The 16563-nt window shown below is 52.0% G+C and overlaps 7 protein-coding genes across 7 annotated transcripts; 4 read left to right on the forward strand and 3 right to left on the reverse strand.

Annotated features, from left to right (window-relative positions):
- Positions 1-28: 28 nt before the first annotated feature.
- On the forward strand, positions 29-2591 carry KRP23_7412 (uncharacterized protein; the record flags this gene model as incomplete). Its single annotated transcript, XM_067892723.1, has 3 exons — positions 29-539; positions 1524-1627; positions 2580-2591. The coding sequence occupies 3 exons, from the start codon at positions 29-31 to the stop codon at positions 2589-2591; spliced, it is 627 nt and encodes a 208-aa protein (XP_067744576.1).
- Positions 2592-6049: 3458 nt separating this feature from the next.
- On the forward strand, positions 6050-8054 carry KRP23_7413 (BEACH domain-containing protein lvsC; the record flags this gene model as incomplete). The annotated part of the gene is made up of 4 exons (XM_067892724.1): positions 6050-6132; positions 6202-6529; positions 6597-6712; positions 7127-8054. The coding sequence occupies 4 exons, from the start codon at positions 6050-6052 to the stop codon at positions 8052-8054; spliced, it is 1455 nt and encodes a 484-aa protein (XP_067744577.1).
- Positions 8055-8116: 62 nt separating this feature from the next.
- KRP23_7414 (putative assembly chaperone of rpl4) lies at positions 8117-9124 on the reverse strand (the record flags this gene model as incomplete). Its single annotated transcript, XM_067892728.1, has 1 exon — positions 8117-9124. The coding sequence occupies one exon, from the start codon at positions 9122-9124 to the stop codon at positions 8117-8119; it is 1008 nt and encodes a 335-aa protein (XP_067744578.1).
- A 131-nt stretch (positions 9125-9255) lies between these two features.
- Positions 9256-10236, reverse strand: KRP23_7415 (uncharacterized protein; the record flags this gene model as incomplete). Its single annotated transcript, XM_067892729.1, has 1 exon — positions 9256-10236. One exon carries the CDS (start codon positions 10234-10236, stop codon positions 9256-9258), a length of 981 nt encoding a protein of 326 aa, XP_067744579.1.
- A 1486-nt stretch (positions 10237-11722) lies between these two features.
- KRP23_7416 (uncharacterized protein) lies at positions 11723-12076 on the forward strand (the record flags this gene model as incomplete). Its single annotated transcript, XM_067892730.1, has 1 exon — positions 11723-12076. One exon carries the CDS (start codon positions 11723-11725, stop codon positions 12074-12076), a length of 354 nt encoding a protein of 117 aa, XP_067744580.1.
- Positions 12077-12128: 52 nt separating this feature from the next.
- On the forward strand, positions 12129-14081 carry KRP23_7417 (Kinetochore protein NDC80-like protein; the record flags this gene model as incomplete). Its single annotated transcript, XM_067892731.1, has 7 exons — positions 12129-12389; positions 12462-12630; positions 12702-12796; positions 12883-13027; positions 13092-13297; positions 13369-13856; positions 13931-14081. The coding sequence occupies 7 exons, from the start codon at positions 12129-12131 to the stop codon at positions 14079-14081; spliced, it is 1515 nt and encodes a 504-aa protein (XP_067744581.1).
- A 241-nt stretch (positions 14082-14322) lies between these two features.
- On the reverse strand, positions 14323-16115 carry KRP23_7418 (Gametogenetin-binding protein 2; the record flags this gene model as incomplete). The annotated part of the gene is made up of 2 exons (XM_067892732.1): positions 14323-15888; positions 15981-16115. 2 exons carry the CDS (start codon positions 16113-16115, stop codon positions 14323-14325), a joined length of 1701 nt encoding a protein of 566 aa, XP_067744582.1.
- Between the last annotated feature and the right edge of the window lie 448 nt (positions 16116-16563).

Genomic DNA, 16563 nt, shown 5'->3' on the forward strand with positions numbered 1-16563 from the left:
GAGTTTACACAGCGTCAGACTTCGAGCCATGGAGAAGCTACGGACGCTGCTGCGAGACGCCGAAGAGGACCAGCGCCGGACGCTGTGGGCGATCGCGGTCAACTCGGAGCAAGTGTCACGTCTGAAGGACCCGGTGCTGCTGCTTCTGGACGTGCTGACTCAGACGGAGATGATGGAGGCGCGACGTGAGACGCTCCAAGTGCTTCGCCGCCTGTTCGCGGCTTGCTCCGCCCACTTCTACGACGCACAGGCCTTTCTGGAGACGCCCACAAACCCAACCAAGGCTCAACACGTCACTAAGAGAGGAAACGTCGTACTGAAGGCGTTGTTAGCTGCTCTTACGGTGCTGAGCAGCCGAGATGAAGTGGACGAAGAGATTGTGCAGACTCTCGTGGATATGGTGCGAGATCTGTGCCTGCAGTCCATGAACGCCACCGACGTAGTGGCTCTATTTGACTTTCTACGCCTCGGCCAACCACCAGCGCGTCGATGGGTGCTGCAGATGCAAAAATCGCTCGTGGAGATGGATACGCTGCCCCGTGCGATCTTCACGATGAGAGGGCCCCATGCGGGTTTGATTGTACCGTCGGAGCACCAATTGCTCACCAAACGAGGCTATAGCTGCAGCTTTGGGATCCATCTAGATACTAGTGCAGCTGTTGTGCCGCTATACAGCTTTCGGGGTCAAAATGGACACGGGGTGTCGGCCTTGTTGGAAGGGAAAACGCTGGTTGTGAAGATGGTTGCCGGGCAGGGAGTTGTTCAGAAGGTTGAAGTGCCCTTTGCGTGCTATATTGAAAAGATGGAGAGAGAATGGGTGCATTTATGCATCGTGCACGCGAAAAAGATGGTCTTCAGGGACAAACTGACGGTTTTTGTAGACGGAAAGAGTGTGTTTAACGGGAATTTAGGGTACCCGGATCCGCTGATGCTGGTGGGTGGGCAAAACAGTATTGGAATTGAACCTCTTGTGGATGGTCTGAAAGGAAAATTGTGGAGCCCGACGCTTTTCGGGGCGACGTTGTCCGAAGCAGAAGTTCAAAGATTGCATTGGTTAACGCATTGGAAAAATGACTTGAACTCGGTTGTGGCAGAAAATGCAGGCCTCACGGATAAATCCAAGTTTTGTTTTTGTTATGACGCGCGGAGTTGCGATCAGAAGAAGCGCGTTTGCTACGACGTCAGCGGAAATGACTGCCATGGCTCATTGGGGCCAGGAACAAGCGCGTATGTCACGCAGAGTTTTGTTCATGCGCTAGATTCCGTTGGCGGATGTGCATGCTTTCTTTTGCTTCTACTGGATCAAATTCCAGAGATGGCGGACTTTCACCCAGCGCATGAATTCGGGATGGGGGAAATTTCTGACCTTTTGGCGTTTGTTGGTGCGGGACTACGTCATAGCACAGTTTGTCGGTCACACTTTGCTCGATTGCACGGTGTGAAAGTGGTGGAATTTATCTTGCAGTCCATTTCTCCAAGTTATTTATCTGTGCCTCTGTTGGATGGGGTGGTTTCAATCTTAGAAGCCATGACAGACTTTTTGGAAAGTGACGAAGAGATTGTGGAGTATATCTACCGTCTGCTTTTCTTCAACACGAGCTGGTTTCTCTCACCGTTTGACACACAGGTGAGACTGCTAGGAGAAGTTCTTCCAAAGTATCTGCAGATCCTTCAAAATTCAAGTTTACATGAAAATGGTTGTTTATCCGACTTGGGGTCGCCTCCCAGTAGTACCGGGAAACTAGTGGTACCACGTGCCGCATCATTGTCCGAGTTTTCTCGATCTTTGGACGCAAACGACCAAGTAAACGTGAACTTTTTCTGTCGGCTGATTTCACAAGTGTACGTGCTGGGGGCTTCGACAGATAAAGAGGCAATCACGACTGGCCAAATGGATGCAAATCAGCTGGAACAATTACGCGAGTTGATTCTTCACAAACTGATTGATATCTTACTTTTCCCTCCGTTTCCGGCCCCCGCGACTGACCAGTGGAGACAGCTTGTGGCCTATATATTTCGGCAGTGCGAAGCAAGCTCAGCAAGGCGTTCCTATAATGGTGACAATGTGGATGTGGAAGAAATTCTCCGGTGCCTCACCTTTAATTTAGGATCGATGGAGCCTCGTAAAATTGGAGTCGCTCTGCCAACGCGCCAATTGCAGCTGACTACAAACATATTCAAACTCTCAAAGGGCACGGTACGGTTGCTGTGGAAACCTATGATGTCTCCACTGTACAATGTCCGTCTGGCTGCGCTTCGGCTTTTTGAGCTGTACACATCTGAGAAAGTATTGTTGCACAAAAGTGACATGCTTATGCTGTATTCGTCGTTTCAGGCACACACGCTCACTGCTGATGTCGCGGATCTTTTGCTGGATATTGTCATTGGACGTAAACGTATTTCGCATAGTAGCTCGAAGTCTACCGCGGGCTCGAATATCGCCGACATCCGCATCGGTAGTTTTGCACGGATGGCTTTTATTCCATTGGTTTTGTTGGGCCTGATCCATAACGCAAATTTCGATGTTCAAGCTCGCGTGCTCTCAGAGATTAGAGTTCAGCTGGCCTCACCCACTATAGGAGACAGCGTGAAAGAAGCTATTCGGTCATGGCCTTCCTGGATGAGCCGGTTACGATCACTGACACTTGCAGCGTCTGTGGCTGCAGCGGCAAACACCAGTGCTGAAACTGATACGACCCGTGAACGAAGCTTAACGCAGTCGGAAGCGCTGAACGAAGCATGTGCTCTTCTTAGTGTTGACTCGACTCCAGCCTTTGCCAAGCTTGAGGCGATACAAACAATTGCAGACTCGAGGGATGTGTCTTGCTGCGATTTTGCGCTCAGTCTTTTGCAAAACAGGACCGAAATTGAGGCTATCACCAACGCTATTACCGACATGGTCATCAATTTTTTCCCTCAGCGTTGGTGCGAACTCGTTCGTAAACTTGCGAATCAAATGACTGTGGACATTGTAGTATACTGCATCCTCCACGTTAAGAATGGGTGGATGCATTTCTTGGAGTTTTATTTCTGCCACTGCCGAACGCCATCCGACCTTTGCAGTCTGACAGCGATAATTTGCGAGCAAGTTGTGCGTCAAACCAGCCAGAAACGCTCGATGCCGCAGTCTGAAATCATTTGGGAGAATTTTAGTCAAGTCGCTGCAATGGTTTCCCAAAGTTTGCTGGTAGCCACCGAAATGGCCAAGGCTTTAAATGAAAGCGAAGTGATTCTCTCGCCGGGTCAGCAAAGCATTCTAACACGTAAAGCTTTTGAGCTTTGGCAAGCTGTGCTCCCCCATTTGAACAGAGTCAACTGGGATGGCCTTATGGCAAATCTGATTCAAAATACGGAGTACGGGCCAGGAGTGACACATGAAGAAATGGCAATATATACACACCTTGTGGCTTCTCAATCACGTTCGAACTTCTTGGTCCTCCAGACGACGATTCAACATGTGATGTTTGCTCAGGCCAGTAATACAAACGATATGGAGCTTATGGAAAAGTTCCGCAATGTATTAGAACTTCTCAAACTGATTGCCTCCTTGCCAGTAGCAACAGCTCCACAACGATCTAGTGGATCTGTGTCACCGTCAGGGTCTGGGGTGATATCTCCGCTAGTGTCTGGGTCTGTATTACCGGATATGGCGCTATCGCTGCCATTATCTGGCATAACAGACTCTTCGAAGTTTTTCACGGCATCACATAGAGAGAGCTCAGCACCCGACAGGGAGTTAATCCACATGCTAACTCTCGATACCTGTTTCATTCTTTTGGAATCTTCACTGGAAGGATATGATATCGATACGGTCTGTTTGCTCGTCAAAATTATGGTGGCACTCGCCAACACGGCGCTGCATTTGCGCAATCCTGATGCGAAACCGGAATTGACGAAAACACTGCAAATTATTTCGTCAACCGATCTTACATTCTTCAGTGAGCTGGCTCAATTTCGTGAGCTCTTCATTCTGTGGAAGCTTCATCGCGAGAATCATAACTTGTGCTGTGACCCTACAGTTCTTCAGGGGTATGTTGATATGCTAAATGCTGATTTTGTCCGCCGTTGGATGTACATCATGAACCACCATGCCACGGAATTCAATCCGTACCTTGTTCAGCAACACGCTAGCTCACAGGCTGAAATCCTCGGCACTGAACTTCAGCAATGCGAACAGCTATGGAAGCAAATTGCCGAAGACAATGAGGCTGCTGAAGTCGCCCGTGCTAACGAACTAGAAATGGCAGAGGAGTCTCGGCTGATCGAGCTAAAACATAGTACTGAAAAATTTGCCAGTAGTGTGCACAAACTGCTGGTTCATTCAAGTCAAGAAGCTACACAGCCGTCCTTGTTTGGTGGAGATGGCATAACATCTTCTGACCACGATGACAACTATGCACTGAAAGTGAATAGCAAGGCCGGCTACGATGGGATTGTCCTTAAGATCGACTCTAGAGAGAACAACTTTCGTATGCGCCTTCGCCTGACAAGAGTGACAGACGATTACCGTGTTCGAAATCTAAGTTGTGAGTACCCAGCATCATCCCTTACGGACACGGAAATCAAAGAGAGTGGCAGAAGACTTAGTCGACGGTTCCGTGGATCAATTGAAGGAGGCTTAGCTGATTTGGAGCACAGTTGGCGAAGCGATACTGGGTCGGATTATAGTGATTTTCTCGCGGACGCTCAAATGCGAGCGGCAATAATCCGATCGCTATCCAACCCAGAAGAATATGAAAGTGCGTATGGTGGGGTCTCCGATGACGATGACTTAAATGCCGACGAGATGTGCGTCTACGATGCCCAGGAAGATGATGATTTGCCTTTGGAGTCGCCACCTTCAGAGCAAAAAGAGATGGAAGCTAAGGTTTCTACACAAGAAGATTCGACAAAAGTCGCGGTATCCGGTCAAATTGAGCTTTCTTCGTCTTTTCAGCAATCCATTATTTCCACCCCAATTGACATACCCGAGGCGACAGAAGCAACAATGATTGCATCCTCGTCCTCGTTGTCACTCGTGCCATCGCTAACGGTTTCGTCACCTCTAAGCGCATTTTCATTGGGAGCGTCTGTTTTGACTGTGGTTGGTGGGGTAGCTGATTACTTTCAAAAGTCAGTGATAGACGCGAAGGACGCCGTTGAGTACAGTGTGGATTCCCTTTACATGACAAAAGACGCTGTGTCGGAAGAAGCTGAAGCGTTGATTCAAGAGGTTTCAACGTTCATGGATAATACGCAAGGAAGTCACTCGACTCCTGCTGAAAGTATGGCTCCGGATACTATACCATTAGAACTGACGCCATCTTCGCTGAAGATGATAGAGTCCAATCTTTCTTCTGACTATATTGATGGTGAGATCCCTGAACTGTTTGCGACGTCATCTGGTACTCGAAGCGACAAACAAGGCTCTGAGAATACGGCCAAACATGTCAATCCTAGATCTAAGATTGACTTGCAAGTCAGCGCTCAGCTCGTGCGGCATTTGCACGTTGTGGAGGGCAAGCTAATCCTGTCCAATTCCTCTCTTCGATTTGTGGCTGAGCGGGTTGTAGATGAACATGATACTGTGGTTGTAGAGAAAAGGCCTGGATTGCCGGTGGACCAAACTTGGCGATTTCTCTTTAAGCGTCGTCGGTGGAGGATTGACGATATTATGAGCATCTATCGCCGGCGATATTTGCTGAAGCCAACGGCGCTGGAACTATTTATTAAGTCCACGAGGAAAAATTACTTCTTTAATCTGAGGTCAAAGGACGTGGTGCAATTCCACGAAGCGCTTATGGCACGTAGACCACTTCTTCTGAAACGAGATCCAACTGTCCGAAGGCTGCGTCATCCAAGCAGCTTGTTTCGCAACTCTCCCATGAGCAATCGCTGGGTCCAAAACGAAATCTCCACTTTTGAGTACCTCATGTGGCTGAACACTATCGCTGGCCGAACGTACAACGATCTCACACAATATCCTGTTTTTCCGTGGATCATTTCGGATTATGAGTCAGCAACTCTGGACCTCAGTCGACAAGGAGTATATCGAGACCTGACAAAGCCAATGGGAGCTCTGGAGCCGATGCGCCTGAAATTTTTTGTGGACCGGTACAATGCCTTTGAAGATCCCGATATCCCCAAATTCATGTGAGCCTGCTTATTTTGTTGCCGGCCGCTTGACCACCACTAACGTTATAGGTTGGTTTTTGAATGTAGGTATGGAACTCACTACTCCAACGTCGGTGCAGTGCTCTACTATCTCATCCGCTTGGAGCCATTTACGTCTTATGCGTTAAGCATTCAAGGTGGCAAGTTTGACCACGCGGACCGCTTGTTCCACTCGGTTGCAGAAACTTGGCAGAACTGCCTTACAGATTACACCGACTTGAAGGAATTGACTCCTGAATGGTTTTACCTGCCGGAGTTCCTAGTGAACTGCAACAAACTGGAGCTAGGCACCAGGCAAAATAGTGTGGGTGTAAGTGATGTCGTTTTACCCCCGTGGGCACGGTCACCAGAGGACTTCGTCATGAAAAACCTTGTGGTACGTGCATATAATATTTTTTTGGCTGCACAGTTTCCAGCGTTCTAATGCCTCAATAACGTTTTAGGCTCTGGAGAGTGAATACGTGTCGGCCAATATTCATCGCTGGATCGATTTGGTCTTCGGCTGCAAGCAGCGTGGAACTGCTGCTGTTGAAGCCAACAACGTGTTCTTTTACTTAACGTACGAGGGCATGGTTGATGTCGACTCCATCACTGATCCAGTCATCAAGTCTTCGATGCAATCTCAAATCGCACATTTTGGGCAAACACCGACCCAAGTACTTCGCGAGCCTCATCCTCAACGACAATCCTTGGCAAGCACCGTGCTCACAAACAACGTCGGATCACCAATAAAATCATTGTCTCTTTCGCCATCGCCAGAGCATGGTCGCACGGTATTGAGCCTTCCCCACGGGGCTCCTATTGTGCTGGTCTGTCTGGTCCCAGGAACATCGCTGCTCGTTTGCATGGATGATAATGGCATGCTATCTTCTCATCGATTCGGGCCAAGGTTGTCCAAACCGCAACAACATCAGGCATCTAGCAAACCAAAAGGAACGAATTCTGCTCTGAGCTCTGGCGGTGACTATTCTAGCTCATTTATCGAGATTCAAGACCGCAAGAGCCGAAAGGTCCTCGGCAAGAAGCGTTCTCTGTCGGCCCCCAAACAGAACGTCTCCGACTTAATCGCGTTTCTTCATGGGGGCATGGTGCTGTGCACCGTAGGTCACCACGACTTCTCTGCTCGGTTCCACTCAACAACAGACGGCGCACTGTTGTATCGACTGCTTCAGCACCAATCCGTTGTAACCTGCGTGGGCACCAGCAACCTAGGCACGATCCTGACACTTGGCTGTATCGATGGCACAATTTCCGTATGGAAGGTGGCGAGCATGAATTGGACACTGCTGGACTCGTTGAAAATCTTCCGAGGGTCAAAGTCAAGCTCCAAGCCTGTGAACGCTAACGATTACTCTGCAGATCAAGTGCTGCTAGGACACAACGCCCAAATCAACTGTGCAATTGCGTCTGACGAGCTCGGGGTCTGCATCAGTGGTTCTGTGTCCAACGAATGCTTGCTGCACAACTTGGAAGACGGCTCGATTCTCCACTCTTTCGAGGTGCCAGGCCACCTTGAGCCAGGAGTGATTTCGCTTGCTTTGTCCAATGTGGGTCACGTGGTACTGCAGTCGATGGGCACGGGGGCTCCAATGCTGTATTCGTTCCATTTGAACGGCACAATGCTGGCTAAACTTTCGTTGGGTGACCGGCCGATGACGTCTCTGAGCATATGTGCACGCTACTCGAAGGTGATTGTCAGCAATAGCGCGCGGGCACTCGTCATGACGGCGCATACACTAGACGACCAGCGAATTCTACTCGAGCAAGACGCCTACGGTGAAATTTCGTCCCAAGGGCTAGCTCCCGATGAAATGCACGTAGTTTTTGGTGTCGGCAGTGGAAAGATCGTGTGTCTTCCACTGTTGTCTCCTTCGTTGTCGCCTCACCGCACGGAGATGTAATAAGACGCAGATATATCGCACATATATTGTCTTTTGAAATCTATCGGCCACATGGGCTCCGCTCATTCCTCCATCTCCACGTCCTGCTGTCCTACCGTCTCGGCATTTTCCTCCTCGCCACTTCCGCTCTCCTCATCTAACTCAGGTGGACGGTTTGCGATAGACGTTTTCAATTCAGCGATCGTCTCGTTCACGCTCTCAAGCTGGTCCTGCAGGTAGAACTCATCCTGCAACTGCTTCTTGAACTTGTTGAGCATAGTCTGGCACTTCTCGAAGAACTCCAGAGCGTTGGGCAAGTCGTCCATGGCGCGGTAGCACGTACCCACGAGGAACCAAAGCTCCGCATTCTCGTCGTCCTCCTGCATCACGCCTTCCAGCACGTCGCACGCTTGCTCGTACCTCTCCACCTCGATGAGCATCTTGCCCGTCGCCGTACGGAACTCGAGCGAGGGCAAACTGTCCTCGTCGCAGCTTTCGTTGAGTCGTCGGTACGTCTCCTCCAAGAGTCCATCAGCCGCCTCCTTGTTCTGCTGCACGAGACGCAAGTTGGCCAGTGCCTGCGTGGGCTCAGGCAGGCCCACATCGAACTTCATGGCCTCCTGAAAGTAGTTTTCGCAGCGGTTCTCCGCCTCCTCGTGGTCGCACAGGTCCGTCATGTAGAGCTCCCCCAGCGAGCACAAGGCGTCGCAGATCTGCTTCTTGATGGTGGCCGCCGCGGGTGTGGAGGGGTCTACGTGCTGCTGCAGCTCCTGCTGCAGGTGGGTGATGCCCTGTGCCGTATAGTGCTCAGCCTCCTCGCCCGACACCAGCTGCGACAGGTAAAAGTACTTGGACGGGTTCTGGGCGGGCGCCAGCGCCACGCTCTGCTGGAAGGCCGACAGCGCGCGCTCCGGGTTGTCCAGCTCCGTGCTGAGCTCGCCGATCGAGTCCAGCAGCGACGTGTTGGCCGGCTCCTGCAGCAGCGCCTTCTCGAAAAACTGCACGGCCAGCTCCGGCTGGCACTGGTCCACGAGCGCCTCCGCCTTGGCTACCAGCTCGGCCGCCGAATACTTAGCGTTGCCCCGAGCCATTATGTGTCTATCTGATGGCTTCAATCGCCGAGTGATGCTCGGCACCAACAATTCGAGCAGCTCCAGTGATGGCCATGGTACCGCAATTTGGGTACATCGTACCCCAGGGTACACTATATTAAGGTGCATAACTATCTGTCTCGCCGGGCGGCGGCACACTTGTCTCGTCGGTTCATTCGTTGCTGCTGTTGGTGGTGCTGTCGCTGCTGCTGGCGATGACTTGAGTTGGTTTTCCACTCCTCGATCGAGCTGCTTTCATAGAGAACGACGGGCGTCGTGCCAACCCGTCGACGACCGCGGTCCGAAATGTCGTCCAAATATTCGTCCTGGTGGCGGACTCGTCGATTGTTTCCGGAGAACGGGTACGCGTCGACCGTGAGGCGGTGGTGCGACGGAGTTGTGCGGTTGTCCGACAGGATGGCGGTGCCGTTGAGGGAGTTCTGTAGCCCGCTCATGTTCGGCGAGTATTGGTATTGGCCCTCGACCCACTGGTCGGGCGTGATGTCCGTGTCCAGAAGGCTGAGCTGCGGGGCAGGCTGATGGGGCAGGTCCCCCACGATAAATGGCTCGTCCGGGTTGCTGGGATCGTCGGAAAACGCTCGTCGTCGATTCCTGCGGCCATACATCACCACGGCAAACACCGCCACGATGGCAATGATGGCCAAGATGGACGCAACAATCACGAGCGTGGTCGGAGAGGACGTGCCGACCACGCCCTCACCCGCAGAGCTGTCGCTGCCGCTTGATCCTGTCGGAAGACTGTCGATTGGACTAACCGTGCTGTTCCCGACCAATGACCCGCTGCCTGAATAGTCGCTTGCTGACGCGTCCGTCTCGTTCACAGGGAAGAGGAGAATCTCCTCGGCGGACCCGGAGCCTGCGTAGATAATGTGCACGGTGGAGTCGTTGCGCAGTATGTCGGACCAGTCCATCGTGTCGTTCACCTTGACGTGGCCCACGCCGCTACCATCGACGAAGCTGGTGACATTCGAAAGAAATGACATGTCCACGGACAATGGGGTGCCTGAACCTGCGGTGTCGTCGTTGTCGTCGAATTCCTGTTCTCGGCGTGCGGTGCGGAGTGATCTAGCTGGTCTCTTCGCGACTGCCATGGCGATCGACCACCGGATCGGTGTCGAGACCGTTCGTCGATCAGGTACACCAATTCACGCAGCGCGCACTGCGAACAGATAGATCTGTGATCGGAAGTGCGTTCATGAGCCTCATCGGCGCTCGCGGCCACACGAGTAGAGGCAGTTCGCTCGACTGTGAAAGCCTGCCGCGATGTGACCCGATCGGGGATTACGAAAGTGCAAGTCACTACCCGTGAGGTACAGAAGCTAGCCTTTGCTCCGTCCTTACTAGAGCATATGCTTGGAGGAGCTTGTGCAAGATCTGCCTATATAAAATCTGTCGGCGAATTCGCTAACGGATGCAGAATGAATGAACCGCGGCAGCGCAGTACTACAGTTGGTATTGCACACCGATCGAGATGTTGATCGACGCCTAGCTCAATAGCTCACGTCGAGCGGTACTTGTTTTATAGCTGCTGAGTTGCAACGTGAACTGGGCAATCGTTGCTTGAAGGTCTCCAGTCGAGCTTGAATTGGCTATCCTCTCTGCTGTTTCGAGAAGTTCCGATGTGCAGTCGGCGGCTGCCTTCGAGTCACTGGGTGTTGCAGGCTCTTGTTCCGTCGGTTACCGGTACATGTCCGAAAACTCCTTTACAGTTGAAGGTCTCTCCACCGAAACTCTATGCCGATTCCAGCACCTCACTTTTGACTGCCCCCGGTGGCAGCGGCCTGTTGAACAGTGTACCTTCAATCACGTCGATCCAATTGATTCTATCCCGAGGAAGCACTTGCCCGTAATAGTACATGTACCGCGTGCTCGGCGAGTTTGACACTGGTCGCAGGGCAAACTCTTTCTGGTCGTCCTCAGCTTCAGGCTTCAAGCCTTCAGCAAACATGCAGCACCTGTTCGCCTGGCATGCCCCAGAAACAGCACGACCCGCCATAAAAGAGCAGGGTACATGTAGCAATTCACGTTACTGAAGTACAATAATACCCGTAGCGCTGCAAGCCGACCATGACCAAGTCGTCGCGGTCAGCAACAACAGCGATTTCAGCTCCCGGCACCACGCTGCATGGGAGCATCAACGTCGATCTCATCTGTACAACCCATACTACCTTTGCAGATGTACCTGATGGTCTCATGGGGTAATAGCGCTGAGTTCGAGCACCTGGACCTTGAGCTTTCTTTCGCAGCGACGCCATCTCGCGCCCAGGTTCATGTTCAGCGAGCGGGTGCAGCTGCTCGTCGTCATATCATTCGCGTCCTGCGCGTGCATGACACGGTCGAGACGTCCCATTATTCAATCAGCGCCCCACACAGCAAACAGATTATTCAGCACACCAACTTGGTGGGCTTGGTGAACCATGTTTGGACGCGTTTTAGGATATAGTATATTGATATCACTCGTTTTTGATCATATTAATAATGTTGATATCACTCGATTTTGATCATATTAATCTTATAGTAATATCACTCACTTTTGAATTTTAAACTTCTCGTCTTCCGCCGACCTCCGTAGCCAAGATGCGGCGCACGACGCTCGGCCCCGTGTCGTCCGCGCAGCTTAACACGCGCACCTCCGTCCTGCGCCACCCATCCACGCGTGTGTCGGTACCCAACAAGAGCTCGGCCTCGGAGCGCCAGTCCATCGGCATCGTATCCCGCCGCGTCTCCGCGGCCGCCGGACCCAACGCTCGGCATCGTATCCCGCCGCGTCTCCGCGGCCGCCGGACCCAACGCTCGGCGGCCGCCGGCAGGCCCGCGCACCTCAATTACTCGTCAGTCTGTGGTCCGCCGCAGCAGCACGTACGGTTCGCGCTCTTCCGTGTCGGGCCGCGGCGGCACGCGCGTGCTAGACCCGCGGCCCACCAGCGATAAGTCGTACCTGAACAGCTGCGTGAAAACTCTCGTGGAGTTCCTGAGCGATCACATGTACGACCAGACGCTTCCCCATGGCCTGCTGCGGCGCGGCCCATCCAAGAAGGAGTTCTGCAACATGATCCTGTTCCTGTTCAAGCAGGTGGACCCCACGTTCGAGTTCGGAGTCAAGTTCGAGGAGGACGTGGTGCTGCAGTTCCGCAACTTGCGGTACCCGATCCCCATCAGCAAGACATCGCTGGCGGCGGTGGGCACGCCGCACACGTGGCCGACGCTGCTGTTGTCCATCTCGTGGCTAATTGAACTGCTCACTGTACGTGGGGAAGAGCTTTTTGGTGATATTCATTTATGAGTATGTACTGATGACATTACTGGTGGTGGTTAGTATGACGAAGCTATTCAGCTGGCGAATGAGTCGGAGCAAAGTGAGGAGAACGACGAAGAGAATGGAGACAAGCTGTTCTTCAAGTATCTTGATGCGTCCTACCACGCCTTCTTGGCGGGTGAAGATGACAAGTTTGCCATGCTGGAGAGACAGGAGCGAGAGAAACTGAGTACAATCTGCCGCCTTTAGCTTTTAAGGACGAGTACTGCCTGCTGACATTGGGATGGTTCTTCGTCACAGTTACGCGGAACGAGACTGTCAAGCAGGAAACGAGCGAGCTTGAGCAGCAGCGCGAAGAGCTGAAGAAGCGCATCGAAAATGCCAAGAAAGAAAAGGTGTGTCTATCTTGCATCAACAGAGTTAGCGGGGTGATGTGGTAACTGACATTTTGCCTGTTGCAATATTTAAATTGCGCCCAAAGAACGCACTGTCGCTGCTCAAAGCAAATAAATTGGACTGTGAGAGCGACCTCAAGAAGTTTAAGGACTACGTGGCTAAACATGAGAAGCGCAAGGCCAAACTGGAGAAGAAGGTGGGCTCTCTCGCTGAGGAGCAGCAGTCCATTGGTACGGAATATACTATACTTATTGTGCATCCATACTGCATACTTACTGTGGTTGTGTTCCACAGAGGATGAACTTAATGTGCGCCAGCAGGAGATTCAGAGGTTGCTTACCCGCATTGAGAACCAAGAATTGTCTGCGTACGACATCGAGCAAATAGCCCAAGAACGAGCGAGGCTGACGGACCAACTTCACCAAGTAATCGACCGTCAGAACGCACTTCAGCAACAGACCAAGAAGGATGAAAATCGAGGTGTCGAGAAGCGTGATATCGTACGTACTACAGTGTGGTAGCACACAAATTATTTCATCTGACATTTCGTCGTTGTATGTTGCCGTTTCAGTTTTATAACAAACTCCACGAGTACACAGCTACTTGTAGACAGCTGAAGATTGTGCCACGAACTGCAAAGAATGCTCTCAACTTCGACTATACACTCGAATTGGATCAGGAATTAGAGGAACTAGACGCTGTCCTCAAACTCAACCATCATCTGAAGACATCCGTTCGTAAAGCAGCGCTTGAGCTCAAGCAAAATCGTATCGCACGTGCCAACGCTGGTCTGGACCAAGCACTTGTACTGGATGAAGAGCTGCAGCAATGGGAAGACCGGTTGAATATCGAAACTCAAAGCGAAAGGAGGTGGGAATCGGAAGTGAAAAAGTACTCGGAGCAGATGCGCAAAGAACGTGAAAAGAGAGCTGATAATCTCAATCGAAAGAGTGCCGCGACCGAAGAAGTCGAAATGAGGATCACGGAAATCTCCAACGAAGACAACCTCCCCGAAGAAGAGACTACAAGCCGCCAACACTTGATGGACGTGAGAAAAGCGTAGGTGTCTGTACGCTCGGTTCTTGTCGATGTGTTATGGTCAAATATTGACATCTGTCTGCACGTACTTGTAGGTCGGTGGAGATGACGGAGGCCTATCAAGCTTTACTGGACAAGAATCGCCATGCTGTCACGAATGTCCTCCTCGCGTGCACGAACCACAAGGCCGCGGTCGATCGCGCCATTGCGTCTCTGGAGGTCGAAGTTAGCAAGGTAGAACTGTGATGTACCGAAGTAGTACAATACATACGACAGTTTTCGCGGCGGAACCCGGTCAGACTCATGGTATCGTGTTAGGCTCACTGGAAGCACACAATATTGTTGGAGTAACGAGAAAAAGATTTCATGATGAAAACTTGCCGTGGCTTCCTTCATTGAGCGACAAACACCTTTATGCGGATGAATCGCCGGCTAGAATATTCCTTTCCCACGGCCAACTATTGATGTGGTTTCTTGGTGATGCGCACTACGCATCCAGAGACGTCGCGCGCAACACGAACTGATCAAAACGCTCCTGCAGTTTCTGTCGCTGTGCCATGCGTCGTCTCACGAGACTTGGCCGGTTCTGTTTCCAGAAACGAATTTCGTCTTCAGGAATGCCGTGGTTCTCGTCGTCTGTATCCACATCGAGCTCTGGCAGCGATGATGCAAACTGGTTGGACGAATCCCAACCCATAGACGATAGGAGCTGCCACTCCATGCGCTCGTCGTACGTCAAATTCCCGCGCAAACACGGCTCATCACACATCGAGTCACACTGATGCGTTCCCATCGGATCGATAGACCCGCTGGAGTTGTTGAGATCGTCGTCATCGCCTTGGCTACTCAGCGAGTTGGTCCTGGATGGAGACGTCACAGTCTTGCTACTACCTGACTGCTTGCGTGATTCAGTTTGCTTTGGTTTCGGTTTCTCGGCCTGTTGGCTCTTCTCCGATTCTGAACGACCCGCTTGCTTTTGCTTCGATGCTGATTTGCGCTTTTTCTTCTTTTCCTTGCGCTTCTCTTTTTTCTTTGCCAACCTCCGAGACTCATCATCTTCCTCTGCAAGCAATTGCTCCATCATCTCCTCACCATGCAGCGCCTCCACTGCCACGTCAAAGTTGCGCCGCAACGTGAACACAGCACAGTGCACTAACAACTCCTCCGACCGTTTTTCTGATCGAGACTTGGTCCACAGGTTCTGCATCTTGTCCCAAATAACCATGCCCAGACATATGAGAACTTCATCCTGTGCTTCGGCAATTGTACGCGCGTGACGATCACCCCAGTCGCCAACAACCTCTTGGTCTGCCCGCGACATCAGCTGGGACATAAACTCAATATTACAAGGCACGATAATCTGGTTCGTGGCGCGTGAAAAAGCAAGCTCGTCGAACAAATATGAAGTGTAGTGCAGGTCGTCGCCATAATCGCTGTGTTCGTGATGCTTTTCCGAGCACTCGAAGCCCCCGCAATCCTCGCAGTCGTCTTCGCTACAACTCGACCCGATTAACAGATCATACGCTTCTAATACCTTCTCCTTGCACCGGCAGCAAAAACGATGACGCCGCAGATAATTCTCGAGATCGGTCAAAAACTGGTCCGAGTCAATATGAGAGAGATGTCGCTGGTGGTCTTCTGGCAGCTTATTCCACAACGCCTCAAACGCAGCAGGACGCGGACGTCCACGCACTCGCTGCGAATGAAGTTGACACCTCGCACGCGACGTGCCAGCTTTGCTATTCGGCTTGACCGGCTTGACCAACGTCGTATTGGCCCATTGCTCTTGGTGGTAAAAGAGTGAGAATGACGTGTCGGGACTGTTCAGATACGACTCGTTAAGTCGGAAGTGGTTGTCCTTGTCGAAACAGAGCCCCGATCGACTAACAATCTGCGGCACGCGGACGATTCCGTCCACCAGCTTGTAGTAGAGTGCCTCGGCACTGTTCCGACAGCCAGGACACGGCAGCAAGTCGGTGGCTGTCTGCAGGAACTGGTTCACGTCTCCTCGGAGCGCAGCGACGCGCTCGCGATCCGTCAGCAGCATCCAGCGCTGCCACAAACACACCACAACCACGTCGTCGTTAGATCTTCTACCCTGCACCGTCCACTCTCCCCCCACGAGCTGCGTCTTGCCCCTCTCACCTTGCGGAACTCGCGTGTCTCTGCAGCACTAGGCTGGCACTGGCACTTGGCATTGGGGCCGCACGCGCCGCCGTCGATGGGCTGTTTTGATCCTGCGTCTGGACTCGGCTCGCGATCGCCTCCCGCCATGGCCATCAACTCGGACACGTTTCTAATCTGCAGAAAATATCATCGCAAAACGCCACGTAACTTGTCAGTGACACTGCGCGATCATAGAGGGCGCTTGCACCGGCGGCAGCAAATGGACAATTAGACGTGCACGCAGCACCTTGACACTGCGATGAAGCGGCACCGCGCTGGGGCGTTCTCACTTACTGAAGGTCGTGGCTTCTTCCCTCTAACTTGCCGACGGCGGCCGCTTTAGTATGAGGCCAGCGCTCTACAACCCCGTCCCCTACGTTTCTTTTTGTCCAATGAGAGGCCATGAGGGCTAGGCGGCGAGAGGACGGTGGTTTTGCCCAAATAAAATATTTTGAGCTGTTTAAATGGCTCGGAAAGCCAAATGTCGGGCAACCGATCCTCTTCCGAATTCAATCATCAACTATTCTTATGGATAAGCATCGGGGAACCGGCATCACCTCGT

Source organism: Phytophthora ramorum (assembly GCF_020800215.1).
Source record: "Phytophthora ramorum isolate Pr-102 chromosome Unknown Phyram_PR-102_s0006, whole genome shotgun sequence".
NCBI classification, from domain to species: Eukaryota; Oomycota; class Peronosporomycetes; order Peronosporales; family Peronosporaceae; genus Phytophthora; species Phytophthora ramorum.